Source organism: Protopterus annectens, chromosome 5.part0 (assembly GCF_019279795.1).
Source record: "Protopterus annectens isolate FY-2018-M chromosome 5.part0, PAN1.0, whole genome shotgun sequence".
In the NCBI taxonomy this organism is placed as follows: Eukaryota; Metazoa; Chordata; order Ceratodontiformes; family Protopteridae; genus Protopterus; species Protopterus annectens.
The window spans coordinates 767,244,060-767,265,372 of NC_056735.1; the positions used below are offsets into that span (position 1 = coordinate 767,244,060).

Consider the following 21,313-nt stretch of genomic DNA (forward strand, 5'->3'; position numbering starts at 1 on the left):
ACTTGGACGACTGTCTCATTCAAGCAGAGAACAAGGACATTCTTCTTCAGCACCTGGCATTTGTGAAAAGGCTTCTAACATGCCTAGGATACACAATAAACGAAAAGAAATCACAACTGGTACCCTCTCAAAAGATAACATTCCTGGGTGCAAGCTTGAATACAACTGCCCAGATGGCTTTCCTCACGCCAGACAAAGGCAACTGACTACTTACTTCAAACTGATGGCAACAAAAACCCAGTTAACTGCAAGACAAACTCTGCAGGCTTTGGGTTTCATGGCATCCTGCATTCTACTGATTCCATATGCAAGACTGCATATGAGGAAACTACAATGGTACCTAAAAAGTTTATGAAGGCACCATTGTCACAGTCTGGAAGCAAAGATTCCTCTCATTCCCTGCCTACAACAGGAGTTTCTATGGTGGGCAAAGGCTTGTTACCAGAACATGGGACGGGCCTTCACTCTACCCCCTGCCAGCCAAACCTTAACAGACGCCTCAGATTATGCATGGGGGGCCCACCTGGTGGGAAGATGCATTCAGGGCTTATGGATCCCAAAACAAATGCATCTGCATATCAACCAGAAAGAGATGTTAGCTGTTCAAAATGCCCTGACAGCCTTCAAGGACTTACTTCATCCAGGACAACTACTAATAAAGATGGACAACACCACGGTGATGTGGTATATAAACAAGCAGGGGGGCATGCACTCATACCCGCTTAGCAGACTAGCCATGGCACTGTGGGACACAGCCTTGACTTACCAAGTACATCTTCAAGCTCAATTCCTGCCAGGAAAACAAAATACTCTGGCAGACGATTTAAGCAGAAACCTTATGGACCCTCACGAGTGGAAACTAGATCCACAAGTCTTCAGCATGATAATAAAGAAATGGGGGAGACAGGACATTGACCTATTTGCCTCTCCTCGAAATTATCAACTGAAAAGATTCTGCACAAGGACTTATCACAGACAAGCATGGAAGGTGGACGCCCTATCCTTCAGTTGGAAAAACCTATCAGTTTACGCCTTTCCTCTTCTGCCTCTTCTTCCCAAGGTACCACTAAAAGGTCAGACAAGAGAAACCAAAGATGATACTAATTTCCCTGGTCTGGCCCCGCCAATACTGGTACCCAATCCTAAGGAACATGTCTCATTTCCCAACTTGGTACTTGCCTCAAATACCTCACTTACTGTCCCAGCAAAACAATCAAATCCTGCGCAATCGTCTCCAAACACTGAACCTAGCAGCATGGCTGATCATGTAGTTATTCAAACAACACCTCTCAGTAAAGCTGTGGTGGATGTCATTTTGGAAGCCAGAAGGCCTAGTACTAGAAAGTATTATGCTGATAAATGGAAGAGATTCTGTACTTGGAACCAAGCACAAGGAAATGATACAGCCGAGCCAAATATTACTCAGATTTTACAATACTTGACTGAGATGCTTGACAAAGGCCTGTCTTTTTCTTCAGTAAAAATCCATGCCTCCGCCATCTCGGCTCATTGCAACACAGAGCCACCAATCTTTTCTCATCCTTTACTAAACAGTATCTTAGAGGGGCCAAAAATTTAAGGCCTCCCAGAAGATCACCAATTCCTGCATGGGACCTCAATTATGTGTTGGAAAAGCTCACCCTGTCTCCATTTGAACCAGCTGCTACTGCAGATCTAAAGTTGTTATAATGGAAAACCGCTCCTGGCAATTACTTCAGCAAGAAGAGGCTGAGCTACAAGCCATCATGGCTGTGGAGCCTTTTATCATTTTTTACCCAGACAGGGTTTCCCTTAGGACCAGTCCTTCATTTATGCCTAAGGTGGTTTCCAGTGTGGCTCTTAACCAAACTATTCATCTGCCAACTTTTTATCCAAATCCGCAGAACAAGGGGGAGAGAATTCTGCATTCATTGGACGTACACAGACAGTTAAGATTCTACTTGAGCAGTACTAAAGCTCTAAGAAAAACTGAGCAGTTACTAGTAACATATGCTGCAGGATCAGAAGGAAAGGCTATTTCAAAGCAGACTGTTTCAAGGTGGATAAGCCACTGCATTCGTTTCTGCTACTTACACCATGGCAAACTTGTGTCCAAGGGCATTAGGTCTCATTCCACCACGGCTGCAGCTACATCTGCAGCCTTTTTCAGAGGAGTACCAACCAAAGACATTCTAGAGGCTGCTACTTGGAGTTCTGTTCACACTTTTACAAAGCATTATCATTTGCCTCTCTCTCAGGGCAGGCTTTGCCACTGCAGTTCTGCAGGGCCTTATAGCCGCCCCTAATGCTGTTTAGCTCCAGCCTCCCATCCATAGCTTTCGGCTTCTACCCAAATGTAATGACTGCAACAGTGAAACATGAACATACTACAGTTGTGTACACTTACCATAAATGTAGATGTTCGAGCGTATTCAATGTTGCAGTCCAGGTTACCCGCCCGCCATCCCCCTTTTATTCTGGAGTTTCTTTTTCCTTCACTATCTTTTACAACCTGTGTGGTGTATTTGCTTGTAGATGAAGGTAAAGTTTGTATTGTTGCATGTGTGTGTGTGTGTGTATATATATATATATATATATATATATATATATATGTGTATATATATGTGTGTATATATATATATATATATATATATATTTTTTTTTTTGCTATCCTTTTGGGGGGGCACCTGACATCTGGGGCAAGAAAAACTAAAGAAAATGGCGTTGGCTGCTTGTATATACCCCTGACGTCATGGAAGAGGAGACCGCAACCGACGCAGGTCCCAAGACTTTGGAATTCAGGCTGACTGAGGGCAACCTGCCAGCAGATTACCCCAAATGTAATGACTGCAACAGTGAATACACTCTAACATCTACATTTATGGTAAGTGTACACAGCTGTACTTTCTTCCTCCTCTTCTGAATGTTCCCTCCATAACCAAGGAGTTAGGAGAAATAAGTTTTGCAAGAAAAAGCATATCAGCTGCTTTCTGAAATCACCAGTATCAAAACATGGTTAATGGAAATAATTTAATTCCTCATCCCATCCTCCACAGTGACCCCAGCATTGGGGAAAGTCTCTATATAGTGCAGTATAGACGGGCAGTACTCCTTTCATCATCCCCAGTGGAGGTCCTGCAAGAAGGACCTTTTGGTCACCCTGTCTGCTTCTTGAGTGGTTCCCAGTGAATAGTGATGGTGATTCATGCAATGAAGACTGGAAAGATCCAAATGTCTTGGCACCCTTACCTAAGAAACTGGACAGGATCCTACAGCCTACTAAGAATTGGAACTGCTAAGTCCAAAATCGTGCAATAGATTCTTGTAATCACTCCTGCAGCCCTAAAGGGCTCTTATTTCCCCACTCAGCGCACTGATTCCCCCCTTCAGAGAAGGACTCTATTGTTGGACCACTGTAGGAAGCAAATTTACACATCCTCTACTTTTTTCTTTAAGAGCAATTAGTTACTTGCCACACATGTTGAGTTTCCAGCTTAGGATAGTGGCTGCGATGTCTGAACAGGGGATCCAGTCAGAGGTGTCCCCTTTCCACATTGTTTGCTTTATACTTTGAGACATTGGCAGACAAAATAAGGGACTCAGAAATCCAAGGATATAATTGGTATGGTAATCAAAAAAGTTGACTTTATTTGCAGACTGTATTATTTTGTATCTCATAAAAACAGAAAAGGACATCTTAGTGTTTTGGAACATTTTGAGAGATTTAAGTCTTTTCAGGATATAAAATTAATGAGTATAAAACAAAGACCGTAGTTGTAAACTATGTACTCAGATTTGAATTGGTTCAGCAATACCCATATTTATGGGGACACAATAAAATGAAGTATTTTGAGTATGGAATAAAAAGGATTCTGTTATGGCAGCTAAGGCTATGTGGCAAGAAACTAAATAAAAGATAATGCAGTAACTGGGAAACCTGAAGTCCTTCTTTATGGATATGGATAGCAAGATACAAGAAGTGAATGTTTTTAGTCCCTTTTGTTTTATATACAGGTCAGGGATATTTTTATCAACCAGAGGAGAAGCTGTGTACGTAGTTAATAAATAGTCGAAGGAATTTATCTGAGAGGATAAAAGGTCAAGTACACAAGTTGATCCTTCTAGTCTAACATGGTGGTTTAAGATTACCTGATTTGAGGGGATATTTTAGAGCTACACAGTTAAGACTCATAGTACTTAACACAAGCAAAAAACTGTAATTCAGAGTGAAAAGGGATGATGATGAAGCAGCGGGAAAATTCAATTTGTGTCCTCTGCATCTTGCTGTGTCACACCAGCCACCTGCATGTCCTCTCTAACCACATCCATAAACCTTATCTTAGGCCTTCCTCTTTTCCTCTTACCTGGCAGCTTCATCCTTCGCATCCTTTTCCCAGTGTACCCAGCATCCCTCCTCAGCACATGTCCAAACCAATGCAATCTCGTCTGTCTGGCTTTGTCTCCAAACTGTCCAACCTGGGCTGACCCTCTAATATACCTATTTCTAATCCTGTCTACCCTCGTCACACCCAGTGCTAATCATAACATCTTTAACTCTGCCACATCCAGCTCTGACTCCTGCCTTTTTGTCAATGCCACTTTCTCCAACCCATATAACATAGCTGGTCTCACTACCCTTTTGTAGACCTTCCCTTTCACTCTTACTGGTACTTGTCTGTCACAAATCACTCCTGACACTGTTCTCCACCCACTCAACCCTGTCTGTACTCTCTTCTTCACCTCTCTTCCACACTTGCCATTACTCTGAACTGTTGATCCCAAGTATTTTAAACTCATCCACCTTCGCCGGCTCTACTCCCTGCATCCTCACCATTCCTCTATCCTCCCTTTCATTCACACACATATATTCCATCTTAGTCCGTCTGACCTTCATTCCTCTACTCTCTAGAGCATATCTCTACCTCTCCAGTGTCTCCTCAACCTGTTCCCTACTCTCACTACATATCACAATGTCATCTGCAAACATCATGTATATGTACAGACACAAATGTGTGTGTGTGTATAAGTATATATAAATACATATGTATGTACATATATAAATATATGTGTGTGTGTAGACAAACACATGCATATTTTCCGTATTTGAGCTTTCAGTAGGAGACAGTATTAGTGTGGGAAGAGAAAACTGGAGAAGTCTTCAGAGGTTGCAGAATCTGGATATTGAGTTTGCTTTGTTTATGCATATTATTGATTTTGGATAATTGTCTGAACTTGAAGTAGATAGGCAGTTATTGTAGATTTGGAGGTAGAGATGGTCAGAGTTTGGACATTAGAATAGGAGAAAATGTGATCCGTCCAGTAAAGTGTCGTTTTTGGAATTTTAAGAACTGGGACCGAGTAAGAAATGCTTATGTGGTTGTAGGAGCAGATGTTGGAAATTAATTTGGAGGAAAGAGGAGTGAGTATGTCCTGATGTGGAAGTTTAAATTGTCATAACCCAAGATGGAGGTCAGCTCTTTGCTTTGGCAACAAGTTGGCCGTCTTGAATGATAAGCAGTGCCATTGTTTAAGAGATTTGGCTATGAAATTGTAGATTTTATTAGAGATGGACTTAAGGTCTGTTATTATTATTTTTGAAGCTGCTGCAATTAGTAGCTCATATTCCAGTTGGGCAAGTGAGATGCCCTTCCCTTGGCTGATCTGCTGGTAACAACAGGAAGTATGCCAACTTATGGGCCCAGAAGAGTACATGGTTAATTTTCTCAATTTTAACCTGAAAGTTTAATGTCTGATCTAGCCAGACACCATGATATGGTTGTTTTTTTGTGGTATGATTATCTTGGTCTTTGATACAGAGTGTATTAGAGGTTTTAGAAAGTTTTGGTAGGTCCTAAAAAATCATGTTTTTTTGTTTTGTTGAAATGAAGTTGGAGTTTTTTTGGAAATGAGCCATGTGATGAGAAGTAAGAGATCAACTGGAAGTTGGCTGTGTGTACTTCAGGGGCTAGGGCTAGATCTGTAGATGACCATGTTGTCTGCATGCAATAGTAGAATGAATTGGGTAATTCCAGTGGAAGTTTATTTGTAACAATAGTGAAAAGTAGACTGGTGGTGATTGAGCCTTGTAGGTGACAGAATGAATACAGGCTTGTGCAGAAAGGGAGAGACATGTTTTACCTTAAAAGATCTGTTGGTGAAATAAGTCTTTGAATAAGACAATGGTCTGTGGGCTAATGCCTGTTTCAGTCATGCGAATAAGTAGGATGGCGTGATCAACAAAACTGAAGGCTTGAGCCAAATAAATGAATGTGCCAGTAAGGGTTGCCTTTGTCCATGTTGATTAACATGTCATCAATGAGAGTCCAGAAAGCCACCGTTGTACTCCTACCTGAGCAAAATCTATGTTCCTTATTATGTAGAGACTTTTACATACTGTTAGCAGTATAGAAGTTGGGTGGAAGAGAGTAGCTGTGGTGGATTTAGATTGTTTAGATGCAGGTCTAACAAGTGCTGATTTCCAGAAGAAAGACATACTGTTTGAAGTGAGACTGAAGTATTGTAGTAGAGGATTGATTATATGTTCTGCGCAGTTGTGGAGGAGCCACTGGCAAAGATCATCAGAACCAGTGGAAGAATGGAATGGAATTTGTTCTAGAAGTTGAATGATTTGTCTAAAGTATAAAGTAATCGGGGGAAGGGTGGACAAGGGGTTAATAAAAATGGTTGTGTGGTAATAATGGAATGTTTGCTGGGTGCAGAAGTAAGGTCGGACATTTGTATATTTGTCTTCTGATAATCTGTGTAGTGATGCCAAATGTGATGAATTGTTCATTGGTGGTTTGACGTGAATTTAGTTTCTATTTCTGCCAGGCCTTGTAACACAGTTGTATCAGGGCTGTTTGGTGAGTCATTGAGCTTTCTTGTGTTTGAAAAGTCTAGTGACAAGGAGGAACTTAGTGTTTTGAAAAGTGAATGGAAAGTGGGTAAGGTTTTCTTTAGCAATGCTAATATCATGTGAGAAGAGCATGGGGCCCGGTCAGACAGTTGAGAGGTATTATTTAAGCTTGGATATGCTATTTTGAGAATTGGGTGTGAAGGTGATTAGTCCATGTAGGCATTTTATTTAAAGGTTTTGTATGTTAAAGGTAATGAGGCAGTGGTCATAGAAGGTGGGGGCTAGGTGTGAATCTTTACAGATGTGATGTTAGTTGGTTAAGGGTAGTTAAGAAGTCAAGTTGTGAATGTTGATTTGAGATGGGATAAGGTCTAGCTGGTTCTTTAAGGAGTTTGAAGGAGTTCTAGGTGTCCTAGCAGTTCTGTTACATATAGAGTGGAAGGTTCTTAGTAAGTTTAAAGTCTCAAGAGTTTGAGTAAGGCCCTGTTTGTAGAGATGTAAGAAAATATGGCTTGAATGAAAAATATGAATTTGTGTAATGAGGATTGTGGGGGGGGGGGGGTGGTAGATAGCATAAGGCAATATAAAGAGGGTTATAATTTTTGGAGGGAATTTGATTAACCAGCCAAGATCAGAATCAGTAGGTGTTGACTTGAGCAAGGTTGGAAATGTTGAGGTGAGATTTGTATCATTTGCAGCATTTCACAGCCTGTTTCACCTCCTCCACATCTTGCACTGAAAATGCAGTTGGGGGAAATGCTTGATATTGGGGTGATTCTTTTTGAGCCAAGATTCAGGAACTGCTATAATTTCATGTGTCTGTTAGGGAGTATACCATTTTGCTTGTAACTTATTCTTTAGACTTGCTATTACAAAGGGTACAAGATATGGAGTCTGGTTGGTATTTTGAATCTTTGGGTAGAAATCTGGTGTGGATGAGTCAGGATTTGATTTATTGATAGATCTGAGAAGAAAATGAAATATAATGAGCAAATTTGTTTAGGCATCTAGGCAGTGAAATATGGTGTGGATGGTTTGGCTTTAAAGGTGTGTAGTGGGAAGTATGGTAGGTGTGGAGAATTGGGAGTAGGAATTCCTAGTTAGTGAGAACAAGTGGTAGTGCATAGGAGGGAGTGGTGAGGGTGGAAAGTTTGTTGAGGTGTGAGAGTGGGGTTGTAGTGTTGTGTGTCTGAGAATTTTTGTGGTTATGAGAAGTATTGGGGATAGGATGATGAAAGTGTAGGAGTTGTGCTGCTGTCATGTAGTAGTACTAGTGGAGTGATGAATCTGAGAGGCAAATAGATTGGTATGTTGAGTATAACAAAGGACAAGTGAAATGCATGTTAGGTGGCCAGTGAATGAGGCTTTTGGATTAGGATAAGTGGTGGGAGCTGGTGGCGAGAGCAGTAGATAATTTGTAAGAGGCCCAGAATCATTGAATTATATTCTTTGTTAAATATGTAAAACTTTTCAAGTATGATATGCATGTATGCTTGTTTTTGTATAACAATTCGACTCTTTTTACTATAATTTCATTAAGCTGTATGGTGGATTTTTGTATATGAATGCTGTTACATAAACTTGTAGGATCATGCAAGTATTTCAGAAAGTCTGTTTTCTGTCAATTTTTTTTTTCATTCCCTATTTTGTGTGTTTGAAACTTAGGTTTGCCACTCTCTACTCCTACTACAACAGTCAACAAAGTATGTGCTTCTGGAATGAAATCTGTGATGTTGGCAGCACAAAGTTTAATGTGTGGCCATCAGGTGAGAATTGTGAATGTAAATTAATGCATGCTTAGCTTAAAAAAATGTTTTCTTGCACCAGTACCAAAGAACTAAGAGCTGCTGTTATAATATTTATTTTCTTATGTTAGCTTTCACAATGTATAAACTTTATTCTGTGATATTTTCCATCCTTTTGAGCAGCAGGATTTATACAGCGATTAAAGGATAAAGTCCTAGATTACTGAGCACTGTCATACAGAAGTGATGAAATCCTTTCCTCCCCCTATACCTTATTGGACCCACAGAGAGATAAGACTGAATACATTTTAATGTGTCCATCTGCTGTGGCACCTGTACCTTGCTGTTGTCAGTGTTCTTGTTAATTGTCTGCACTCTATTTTGGTTCATTGACTGAGGGCACAGAGGTATAATTCTGTTTTCTGAGAGACTTTAGTATTAGTTGCTTCATTTTCTATTATAACTGATTCTTGGCAGCCAGAATTTCAAATTACCCATCCATTGGTCCAAGTTGCTCAAAAAGAGACAAGGAGGAACTCTGCTTCACATGGATGGGTAGTCTGTTCCAGAGAATGGGAATTTTGACTTGTAAGTATATATTACTGATGCTGTACTGTAAGGGTCTCGCCATGTTCTGCATAGCTGGGTGACATTTGTACCCGCCTCTAAGTTTGGGAACGGAGTAAAATAATTGTGGGAAAGATTTTTCTTTTTAAACTTCAGTATTTGACTTTACCCTTGAATGCAGAGGCAGATCTTGAGATTGTAGTCACCACAGCACATTCTGTTGCGCCACAGTTCATAAACAAGTACACATTGGCTGCTGCACAGCTACTTAAAATATTACTTCATTACCCATTGTATCCATTAATTTGATTGGAACTGCTTGTATGGCATGGCTTGCATCGGACACCCATAATGTTGCAGAAAGCATGTGAAATAGTAGCGAAGGCTTTAGACAAGTCAAGGAATAAAGAGGAAACAAGTTTGTTGAAGTCCTTGGCTTCATTGAGTGTCTGAAGGTTAGAGCAAAGGTTGTGCTGTGGCCTGGACAGGACAAAAGTCATATTGTGTGGGAGTGAGAAGTTGTTCACGATGGGAGGTAGCGAAGGCGTTGTTTATGAATGCATTTTTCCAGTATTTTAGACAGTGGGTGTAAAATAGCTATAGGTCTAAGTCTTGATAATTCAATAAAGGTATTGCCTTCATTGAGTGGGAATAATGTATAATGTTTTCCAAAGGGAATGGTACATAGTATTCTTGTATTGACCTGTCTACAAGAATAGAGATGGGGTAGGCTATAGTTTAAGCTGTAAATTTAATATAGTCTGCTGGAAGGTTATCAGCAAATAGCTGTTTTTTAGTTTTTGCATGAGTTTTTAATAGAAGAAACTGGGATGACTTGTAAGGTGAATGTTGATGAGTTAGTCGGGTGGAAATTATGTGTATTGGGGTTATAGAGGAGTCACCTTATTAAAATTTGCTATACTGTTGGTGAAATAAGAGTTGAATTGGGGTGCAACTTCTGTTGCAGAAGAGTTGGGAAAGGGTTTGACTGACTTAGTTCGGAGGAAGGGTAATATTTCTTGGACAGACCAGAATTTCTTTGTATTGTTTCTTTGGTTGTTGTGAAGGTGGGTTTAGCAGAGTGCTTTCCTCCATTGTGCTGTGTTCAAATATTTCTGCAACAGGTGCTGCAGCAATCATACCTTTGGGGTTGGCACTAGGCCAACTTGGTTGTGTTCTATTTTTCACCTGGAACTAGCCATAGTGTCAAGTGTCTATCCAACCCCTGTTATTTCCAGTCACTTATAGGACTATAATTAACTTCAGAAATGGTGGTTCTAATAATTCATTGATATGCCTGAATACAAGCGCAGCAACCAGCTCTGATATTTCATAGGCTAGGATATCGAGCACTTAAATCGCATAAAATACCTGGTGGATAATCTGCTTGTTAGATACTGTATGAAATTGAAATGTTTAAAAATGTTTGTTAGTATCTTCATAAACGTTTTATACCACTAAACAAAATAAACCAAAAAACAAAAAAAACAATAAACAAAATGTTCCTACAGTCCCCATCTAGTTGCTGGAGATGCCATGAAGATGTTAGGGGAACATGGGAGCATATATTTTGGAATTGTAGCAGGGTAAGCGAAAATAAGGGCAGCCCACCCTAACAGGGCTTCATCTACTTCAGTGGCTTTTTGGAAATGGGTGTACTATAGAAATGTAGTATAAGCAGTAAGTTGGTCATTGTTGCATTCCTTTACCAACCACCACAAACTAGATTCTTTCTAAGTCCAGATTAGGGTTTGTTAGGGCTATTTTTCAAGGGCTTCTGAACTCTCAAGCTTCCTCCTCTTCCTCCTTTTCTTTCTAAGTTCAGGTATTCATTTCATGTTGAACCAAACCACAGCAGGCAGCAAATAAAAGATTTCTGTTTAATGGTAAGCACTTTCGCAGCACATCAAGCTGCTTCATCCTCTTTTGTTTTGGTTTACTTTTGTTCAGTTGTTGGTTGAACCAATTATCTACACCACATTCTTGTTCTTTTGCGTTCATTTCATGTTGCTTAGGCTACTGCAGCAGCTGTCAAATGATGGACGTAGTGTGGCTTTGTAAGTAAACTTACCATAACAGTTGATGTTCAACTAGGTTTTCCCTCCATCCTGTCTTTTTTCTGTTTTTCTAGGGTGTGGATGAATGTGCCTTTTTTTTTGGTAAGGATAGATTTACCTCTCAGGGTTCTAGCCTCCCTTGTTCTATGGCAAGAAAGCTCTGAAGTTTTGGTGCCCTAGCTACTGATTTTGTTTTGCCTTTCTCACACTGTGCAATGGTTAGGACATGAGGAAGGTGCCCTAAAGCTTTAGAATTTGGCCAACTGGTCTGATCCTAGCAGGATACATCCTATATATCTTAGCTTAGGCTACTGCAACAATATTTTATTCAGACATCTACTACTATGGTAGGTTTACTTACACAAATGTATTTTCTTCCTCATTCTTCTTAATTATGCCCTTCTGTAACTCAGGCAAGGTTATCCCATGGGGTAAGAACCTTGTGTTGATGAATGAAAGAGGTGAGAACGGAGGATAAGGTGGCCTTTGTGGCAGTAATAGAGAACACTGGACCAAGTGCAAATTCAAAATACCAGTTTACTGGATGTATGGTCCACTGTTTGCCATTATCACTGCCTTGGTTTTCACTTTAGATTGGATTTTTCCCCTAATCCTGACTTTCTTAGGGAAGGCATTCACTTGCACCTGAGTGATGCATTCCATGCAGGTGTCATGCATGTTGAGTATGCATAATGCTGTCTGTGCTTGCTTCCTGTCCCAGACATTTGGCTATACTGTCTTTACTGCTGGTGTTTTCTCCTTACTTTGGCCAGGAGATGCTCCTATGGCAGGGAGCTGCATATCTTCATCTAAGGAAGGCAAGCTGGCAATCTCATCTCATTACTGCCTACCATTTTGATTCACTGATCACATCGTCCTTGACTAGCTGGACACTATTCAGACCTAGCCAGCTGCCACTGCTTTCTTGGCAAAGACGACTACACCAGCAGGCCAAAGTGCCAAAGTTATCTTTTGTAATGCAAGTTTGTATAATATGTTAAACTGCTTTAGAAAGTTTATTCTGTTAGATTTTGGTTGCTTTACATTTTTTTTACTTCAAATTTGGACCAGGGTGAGGATTACAGTACTGGGTGTGTGTTATAATTAAATTGATACTTTAGTATGATTGGGTTAGGTCTTTGATCATTATTGTTTACATGATTTTTATTAGCAAGCAGCAGAATTTTGAAGTTGTTGCTTGGAACAGAGATTAGATTTTTGTAGGTTGAAGCTTTCATTACAAGTATATATTTTATTTAAAAAAAAAAAACCTTATTGCTTGGAAGTGAATTAACAGGCTTAACAGTGTAACCTTGAGAAATTATTTAACATATATCGCGCATTTTCATTCATGGTGAATTTGACAAAAGTAATACGAAACGGAGCAGTTTTTGGGGTATGGGGGATCATTAACTAGTGGAGACGGACACAAACCATACTGTAAAGTCTGGCCAGAAATAGAGGAGACCCAGAGAGAAAAGCACAATGGTTGCATATACAATATTGTTGTGACAATGTGCAAGACGTTTGTTAAAGCAAAAGCATTTGTATAGGGTTATAAAAGAACCATATCAAGAGATGTCCTTCCATACCACTGTTGCATATTCTTTACATCAGGGCATCAGGGATCCCCTGCCAAGGGCAGACAGACATCCAGCCAGTATACCAAAGCTTTTGGGCTGTAATGGGTACACTGTATGTTACATGTGTGCTCCCCACACCCGGTGTAGGGCATAAAGGTGATGTCCAGATGTACCATCCACAGAACTTCTTTGCTGCCAGTCCAGACACCATCTTTGATTGAATGTCATTCTGAACACTCATTCGTCTGCTGGTTACTAGACCACTTTCAGATAAGTGCCCCATTGGGATTTTTGCCTGTTCTGATTGATGGTTTCATGTCATCCAGATAGGGGAAATGCCAGATCAGGGGGCAGATTCCCCATAAAGATCATCACAAGCAGTGTTTGTTCTGTTCAGATGCTTCCCATAACCATGCATCTTATGAGATTTGTCAAGCTTTCATCCCAAAGACATTGCATAGTCATCTTTCTTCCCTTGCGATTTACTTATCGAACCAACAATTTAAACTGTTGGCTAAAGACACTATGGAAGGATCTTCCTGGCCTGAGGGTCAGCCTTCTGCGAAGAAAGACCAAGAAAGCCTGGTCAGATTCTTTGGCTGTACCACCTCCACCAGATGTCTCTTGAGGCTGGTGAAAGCCCGGAGGGTTGTCTGGTTTCCTTCTAGGATTCCTCTGCTGGCTGCAACCATTTTGGAGGCTTGCATGGATCAGACTACACACACATCCATGGAGGCCTTACTGATGTCTGCTTCAGATATATAGGGGTAACCATGGCTGATTCTGAAGGGCCTAGGGGTTGTTCCTCAGATATTCGTGAGGGAGGAGATTCCGACTACCATTATAGAGTATCGTCGGGGGTCAGACCCTCATAAATTGTTTAAGGCTGACGTCCCACTTGTAAAGAAGCAGAAGACTAAACATATTTCGACTGCTCTTAAAATCCGCTGAGTGAATGTCAAAACTACACTCCTGTAGGCCTGTTTAATGCCCTTATGGCTCTGAAGCCTACACAGGGGGTTTCTGTTTCTGCTCCTCTTTGGTATTCTCCCCCTCTTAAGAGGCCTAGGGAGCAAGGTTCCTGTGATAATGATGAAGTCTCTCTTACTTATTCCTCTCAGATTCCTTCTCCATTCAGCTGTGATTCTGAAGAAGAGTTTCAGTCCTGACTGTCCTTTTGAGGAGATTTTGTTTGGTGACACTATTTCCAGAATGATGGAATTTTTCAAAGGGGACTGTGCTCAAGAGTCTGATGTTCAGAAGTAGTACAGTGAGATTCTGCAGATGGAGTCTCCTAGGCCCTATGCAGTTTCTCCTGTTCTTGCGGCCCTGCTGGATGCTTTTTCCACTGCTTCTCAGGCTCCCAAAAAACGTATAGGTTTTATAAAGTGCCTGATGATGACTGCAAGTTTCTTTATAAGCGTCCCTGTGCTGATCCTTCTGTGGTGTCAGTGGCTTCTGATAAGCCCTTCAAATTGCTGCCTTCAGTTAAGTTGCTTCCTTTTGATAAGGACAGTAGAACCATGGAGAGGCTAGGTAAGAAGGTGTATACTTCTGCTACCCTAGCTTTTAGAGCTGTGGACCATCAGACACATATGCCCAGGTATGTCTTGGCTGTTCTCTGTCAGGCTTGTCTGGCCATTTCAGATCTTCCTGATTCTGAAGGTTAGACTGGGGTCTGTATTAGATACTCGAATGTTTGAAAGTTCGACTACCATATGGTCGAAACCATATGATCGAACTTGCAAAAGTTTGAATATCTAATTGAAAAAAATTACACAAAACACCTACCTGAATGCTATAAGCAGGGGGCAAGGCTGCGTCCCCCACACCCCCTGCTCTTTAAATATACCAACTCTGAGATTGCACTACAGTGAAGAAAAGGGAAATCTTCCCATTCCACGCTGGACACAGATCTCCGTTACAATGTTCGAATATTCAAAAATCCAATCATATGGTGTTGACCATATGAGATTTAGAGTTTTGAAGGTTCGAACATTCAGTATAGACCCAGTTAGGCCTGTGTTCTTACCTTGCTAGGGATGTCCTCCCAAGTTGATCACCACTCCATTAAATGCAGCTGTGATGCAGCTAATGCTTCATCTAGGGCTGCTGCTTTTGAATCTATTTTGAGGAGATATTCCTGCCTCACCGTTCATAGGTTCAAACATTCTTAGGTGTGTACTAAGCTAATGGCCCTGGAGCCATTACAAGTCTAACTCATAGAAGTGCCCTGACATTGTGCTGCCTGACGTATGGTGTAGGGCATAAAGGTGGCATCCAGATGTACCACCCTCAGAACTTCTTTGCTGCCAGTCCAGACATCATCTTTGATTGTCATTCTTGAACGCTCATTCGTCTGCTGGTTACTAGACCCTTTTCATTTCAGCCTTTGCTTGATGATATCAAGGCTAAACTTATGGATGCTCCTCGGGATAATAAGCATTTGTTTGGTGGTGCTGCTGTGGAGTTGTGTAAGTCCCTGCAAGAAAAGGGTAAGGCCTTAGAGGAGTTGAAGCATATTTAAGAGGAATTACCCCAACAAGCCTACCGTTTTGCCTTTGGAGGGAGGGTAAGACTGTCTACGGACGAAGGGTGGTTGGCTACCCAAACTCCTCCTACTCCAAAGCCTCCTTTTTCTCACCAACCAGGTGCTGTCTGACTATCCTTGCCCTGCTCTTCTCAGTCACATTCCTCTTTCTTTACGTCTTTGGGTCTACCTCAAAGGATCAAAATTTCACAACATTGAACCTCTGATCAGTGAAGAGCAGCTGATCGAAGTTGTGAAATACTGAACATTTTGAAAGGAGACCATGCAGTGCGAAACAGGAAATTTACCATTCTCTTCACTGTAGTGTGATTTTGGAGTTGGTATTTTTAAGTAGCAGAGGGCATGGAGGGTGCAGGGGGGCCTGCCCCCCTGCAAAATTGTGAAAGATGTTTTCACTTGATAGATTTGTGTTTTTCTTTTCTGTTTTTATGTCCGATATTTCACAACTTCCATCATCTGGTCTTTGATGGTTAGAGGTTCGATGTTGTGAAATTTTAGTCCTTTGAAGTAGACCCACGTCTTTCCCTGTGTCTTCCTTTTTGGTTAAAGATCACCCTGAGTTCTCTTTCCATCATTCACCAGGGTTATAACATGGTTTGGAAATCTCTACCCTCCCTTTTTGGGCATTCTTCAGCCTCCTTAGCAACAGCTGCCATTTTTTTCCAGAGATGCTTCAGGGCCTCTTGGCTCAAAACAATTCAGGGAGTTCCATCTTGTCAGAGAGGGAAGGATTTTATTCCAGAATGCTCTTGGTCCGCAGGAAAGAAGCTACCTAGGGAACTTTTCGAAGGTCCCTTCCTTTTGGATGCTGTCCCTTAAACGTTGTTTCCTCTGCTACTTCCTCTGGCTTTTCTAGTTTCCCCTGGATCTCAAGGATGCTTATCTACACATTCCTATTCATCCCCTTTTCAGGAAGTTTTTATGTTTCTCTGTTTCATGGAATTTTCAGTTCTCTGCTTTTCCCTTTGGCCTCTCTACTGGCCCAAGAGTCTTCACCAAATGCCTCACTCCTTTGATTGCTTTCTGCAGGTTAAGGGGGAATACAGTTCTTTCCTTACCTGGATGACCTATTTATTCCTCTTCAGAGATATTCAGCACCTACACTTTGCCATTTCTGTCATGCAAAGCCTGGGGTTTACTGTAAATTTCCAAGTGTCATTCCTGACTCCTTCTCAGGATCATGTTTTTCTGGGATGCAGGCTCCAGACTATTCATATACCAGCATCCCTGGTTGCTTTCTCTCAATCCCATCTTCTTCTGGCTTCAGTAACAGCCAGGGAGTTTCTAAGGGCTCTGGGTTTCATGGCTTCCACCATTCATATGCCTCCTGCAGCCAAATTTCACATGAGAAAGCTTCAGTGGTTTCTAAAGTCAGTTTGGCTTCAACATTCTCATCCTGTGGATTTTCTAGTTCATCTACTTCCATGCCTCAAGTTGAAACTTTACTGGTGGATTCGTCAGTTGTCCCTCAACTCATGCTTCTTTTTAAGCCTCCTATCCCCTCTCAAGAACTCTTCAGATGCCTTGGACATGGGGTGGAGGCCTCCTCCGGTCCTGTAAAAGTGCAGGGCCTTTGGTCTCTTCAACAAAAAAAAGAAAGACCACAGCAGTCTCAATGAGTCTCTTCTGGCTCTTTAGGCTTTTCATTCAGTTTTCCTTCCAGGGCCCCTCAAGATTCTCAGACAATACCACAGTGATGTGGTATGTCAGCAAGCAAGGGGGATAAGGTCTTATCTCCTCTGCAGGCTAGCCCATCAGGTTTGGGAACTGGTTATCCAGTATCAGATGACCCTTCAGGCAGTTTACATTCCCTCAGATCAAACATAGTGGCAGATTCTTTGAGCAGGTCCATAACACAATCCCACAAGTTGATGCTCCACAGAGATGTCTTTCTGGACATTGTCCGCTAGTGGGGTACTCCTCAAGTAGATCTATCTGCCTCCCCTCTGAACAGGCAACTTCCTCTGTTTTGTGCCAGAGTCCCATACCTTCTGGCCTGGAAGGTTGGACACCCTCTCTTTTTCTTGGAAGGGGATGTTTCTTTATGCCTTCCCTCCTCTTCCTCTCATTCCAAAACGTGTGTTTTACTGGTGGAATTTAATAAACAATTTGGATCTGTGGCACCTGTGTACTTTCTGCTGTGAGCTTTGTTTTACCTGGTCGGTATTTTTTGGGATTTTATCCGTTTATGTGCTTATTTAAAATAGGATGCTCCCAAAATCTTGCTAGTGACTCCCTTTTTACCCTGACAGCATTGGTTTTCTCCTCTTCTTCTACATCTTGCCAAGGGTGATTGTCGCACATTACCTCACAGGGTGGACCTACTCACTCAAGACAAGGGATGTCTCATCTATTCTCACCTGTCCACTCTTCAACTGACACTGTGGGTGATCGTTTTGATCCCCTACAGACACCTTTTTATGAGATCATGCTTTGGGTGCTGCAGGAGGCCAGGGAACCCACTACTAGGAAATCTGACTTATCCAAATGGAAGAGGTTTTCTGTTTGGTGTCTTTCTTTTTACCTGGATCCACTTACTGTGGATGTCCTTTGGTTCATTCTTATTTGTGTGAATTGCTCATTGTTGGGTTGGCATATTCGTGTGTTAAGGCCCACCTATCATTTTTCTCTGCCTATCTGCCTTTGACCCCCCCCCCTCCACTTTAATCTCTAGATTTCAAGCCAAACAGTTTGTTAAAGGCATTTTTCACATTAGTACTCCCAGGAAGCTTGTCCCTCTTTCCTGTGACCTTAATTTTGTTTTAGAAAAATTGACTTTGGTTCCTTTTGAGCCTGCTGCTTCCACTTCCTTACAGCATTGCTCTTGGAAAACTGTTCTTCTTTTGGCCCTTACTTCTGCCAGACAGGTGTCTGAGCAGCAAGCCGTTATGGCTGTTCCTCCTTTTTTAGTTTTCCATGAGGACAGGGTGTCCCTTCATACTAATCCTTTTATGCCCAAGATGGTTAATGAGTTGTCTCTTAATCAATTTATTAATTTGCCCACTTTTTTTTCCTTTTCCGCAGTCTACTAGTGAAAAGGTTTTCACACCTTGGATTTGAAGTTGACAACTCTGATATTATTTGGATAATACTAAAGTTTCTCGTAAATCTGGATAGCTTTTTGTTTCTTTCCATCCTAGATGTTCAAGTTTGGGTGTTTCCAAGCAATCCATGTCTTCTTGGAGATCTAAAGGCATTTCTTTTTGCTATTCTTTTCATGGAAAGAGCCTGCCTTCTTCTGTTAAGGCTCATTCTTCTAGAACTGTGGCTTCTGGTCCTTTTTTCAAGGGTTTGGATACCAGTTCTATTCTTGAGGCAGCTATCTGGACTACTCTGCATACCTTTAACAAGCCCTCTAAGTTGAATGTGATTTCTAGGGCAGGAGCTGGTTTTACCAGGGCCAATCTCCATGGTTTCCTAGAGGGCTGTGCTGGCCATTCCTCATTCCGGTCTTCTTCCTGAGCTGTTGCACTTTCCCTATTGTAAAGAATACTGCAACAGTGATATGGAAGGACATCGTACAGTTGTATAAAATCTTACCATAGCAGTAGATGTCCTTTTCACTGTTGCAGTATTTGCTCCCTTCCTCCCCCTGGTCCTTTTTCCTCCTGAATGTGCTTGCTACCTACTAGTATCCTTGGACTGTCGTTCCTTTCAGTTATGAGGATGGTACATCCAGGTGTCTCGTTTATGCCCTGTGCCATGTGTGGGGAGCATTTGTGTGACATACGGCATACTCATTGCAACCTAAAGACTTTGGTAAACTGGCCGGATGTCGGGCTACCCTTGGCAGGGCATCCTTTATTATAAAGAATATTGCAACGGTAAAGAGACGGATGTCTACTATTATGGTAAGATTTTATACAACTGTACTTTTGACAATTAATTAACTGTACTGTGCAATACATGTACATGAAAGTGAATGTTTTATTAAAACAAAAAGAGTTTTGGAGGCAACGTTCTATTACATACATTAAAGTGAATACTTTATATAAAATGAATATGAAGACAGGTTTTGTGGTTGCACTGTACGATACACATACTTTAAAGGAAACTTTTTTTCGTCAAACACAGTTATCGAATTCTCTTGTGACATAGGCAAATTTACATTCATATAAACGTAGTCAAACTATACTGACATAAACATTATACTTCACATATATGACTATATATTATATAACCTAAGCAATATTACATGAATTATTCAATTCTTGCATTTTTTTAAAAAAGAAACATTCTTTATTAAACCATCACTTACTACAAAAGCAATCCTACATTTATATAAATGAAAACAGACCACACCGACACAATCCTAGTTGCAAGCATTTTTCATCACAAACCATACTGATGCACTCCCAATTGCAAACATTATACATCGCATATAATCTACTCAGTCTTTCTCAATCAAACATTACATAGCTCGTTTTAAGTACTGCCGCCTTTTAGACCTCCTTCCTCCCTTATATGTCTTGTTCCTACAGTTCCCATTTTCTCCTATGTAGTTTGCACCAACCCTTTTCTAAAGATCTCACTTCCAGCTTTATCTCTTAGTATATTCAGTACTTCCAGTATAGCTGGTTTAGATTTTGATTTCCATTTTCTAGTAATTGGCACCACCATTATTAGACACAGCAAGGCGTTACCAAGTCTAGGCAATTCCGATTCTGTATCATAGCTCAGAAAAATCATCTCCCTCATCACACCAATCTGTCCACCCAGCATCTCCAGTGGTGCATCCCTCAGGCAATCCTTAAAGTCTACCAACTCACTGCACTCCCAGAAAATGTGTTCCCAGTTACCTGTTTCTTCCCCTTCACACCTCCAACACTTACCGTTTGCCTGAGGAAAAATTTTCTGGAGTCTACTTGGGGTATAAAAATATCTATGTAAACATTTCCAGGCAAAAATCCTAAATCCTCTAGCTTTTGTTGCATACTTGGGAGACATACATATATCCTTCCATTGTTTCTTTGTGAATTGCTTATCCAATATCTTCCCAATCCTTTCTAACCTCCCCTGATTCTTATAGTTATCATGCAATATTTGATATGCTCTACTAAGTATTCCCTTTTTAATGGCAGTTTCTTTTCTAGATTCTATTAAAATCTTTACCAGTGCTGGTCTTTCATTTAGGACCCCCTATGCCTTTCTCTTTGCCTGTATTTTTATATCAATCTCTGATAGGGAAGGCAGTCTCTAACCTGTAGGCCAAATAAATTATTGGCGTCTTCCCATTCTGTCATCTTTCCCTCTTTAGTTATTTGCTCTCATTACCTTGGTTTCTTTACTAGTTTTCTCTAATGAATTCCAGCCCCCCTCTTGCCTATTGTCCGTATCCCTAATTGCAGTCATCCCCATCGGTAGAATCTCCTTTCTCCATTCCCGAGTTGGTTTAGTTCTTAGAATACTTTCTGCTACTTTATAGATATAATGTTCTGCATGATTGTTATTCTCCTTAAAGGCCTGCATCCAAAATTCCTCTCTCTCCTTGTTTCTTGAGCTTCCCCGTGTTTCATCATCATCCCTTTCCACTTTGAATTATAGTTTTCTGCTTGTGTCAAGTATAGGAGTCTTAACGGTGTACCTCTGAAATACCCCATTCAAATTGGGTAATCCCAAAACGCCCTGTTTTACTGGAAGAATCATCTTATCCCACTTGACTCTTGCCATCTTCCCCTCCCAGATAAAGTCCTTCAGCTCTTTATTAATTGCTACCCACAACTTCTCCTCTGGTTGATTAAAAATATGCCTGATCTGTGTATAAGACTAAAGGGACTAAAAACATTTTAACTGCTTGTATTGTACTATCCATATCCATATAACAAAGCTTCCATTTTCTCAGTTTTTGTATTATCTTTTGTTAGTCTCTTCTCACATATCCTTACTGCCACAGTAGAATCATTTTTAATCCATACACCTTCATGCTTAATTTTATAATTTCTCAATACAATACATATGGGTATTTCTGAACCTGT

The 21,313-nt window shown here is 40.9% G+C and overlaps 1 protein-coding gene across 1 annotated transcript in view; it reads left to right on the forward strand.

The window, feature by feature from the left end:
* The window catches only part of ACAT1 (acetyl-CoA acetyltransferase 1), a 704,624-nt gene that overhangs the window by 54,204 nt on the left and 629,107 nt on the right, over window positions 1–21,313 (forward strand). Inside the window, exon 2 of the mRNA XM_044072617.1 lies at window positions 8,501–8,601. Within this exon, the coding sequence (XP_043928552.1) occupies window positions 8,501–8,601 (101 nt within the window). The remainder of the gene's footprint in view (window positions 1–8,500; window positions 8,602–21,313) is intronic.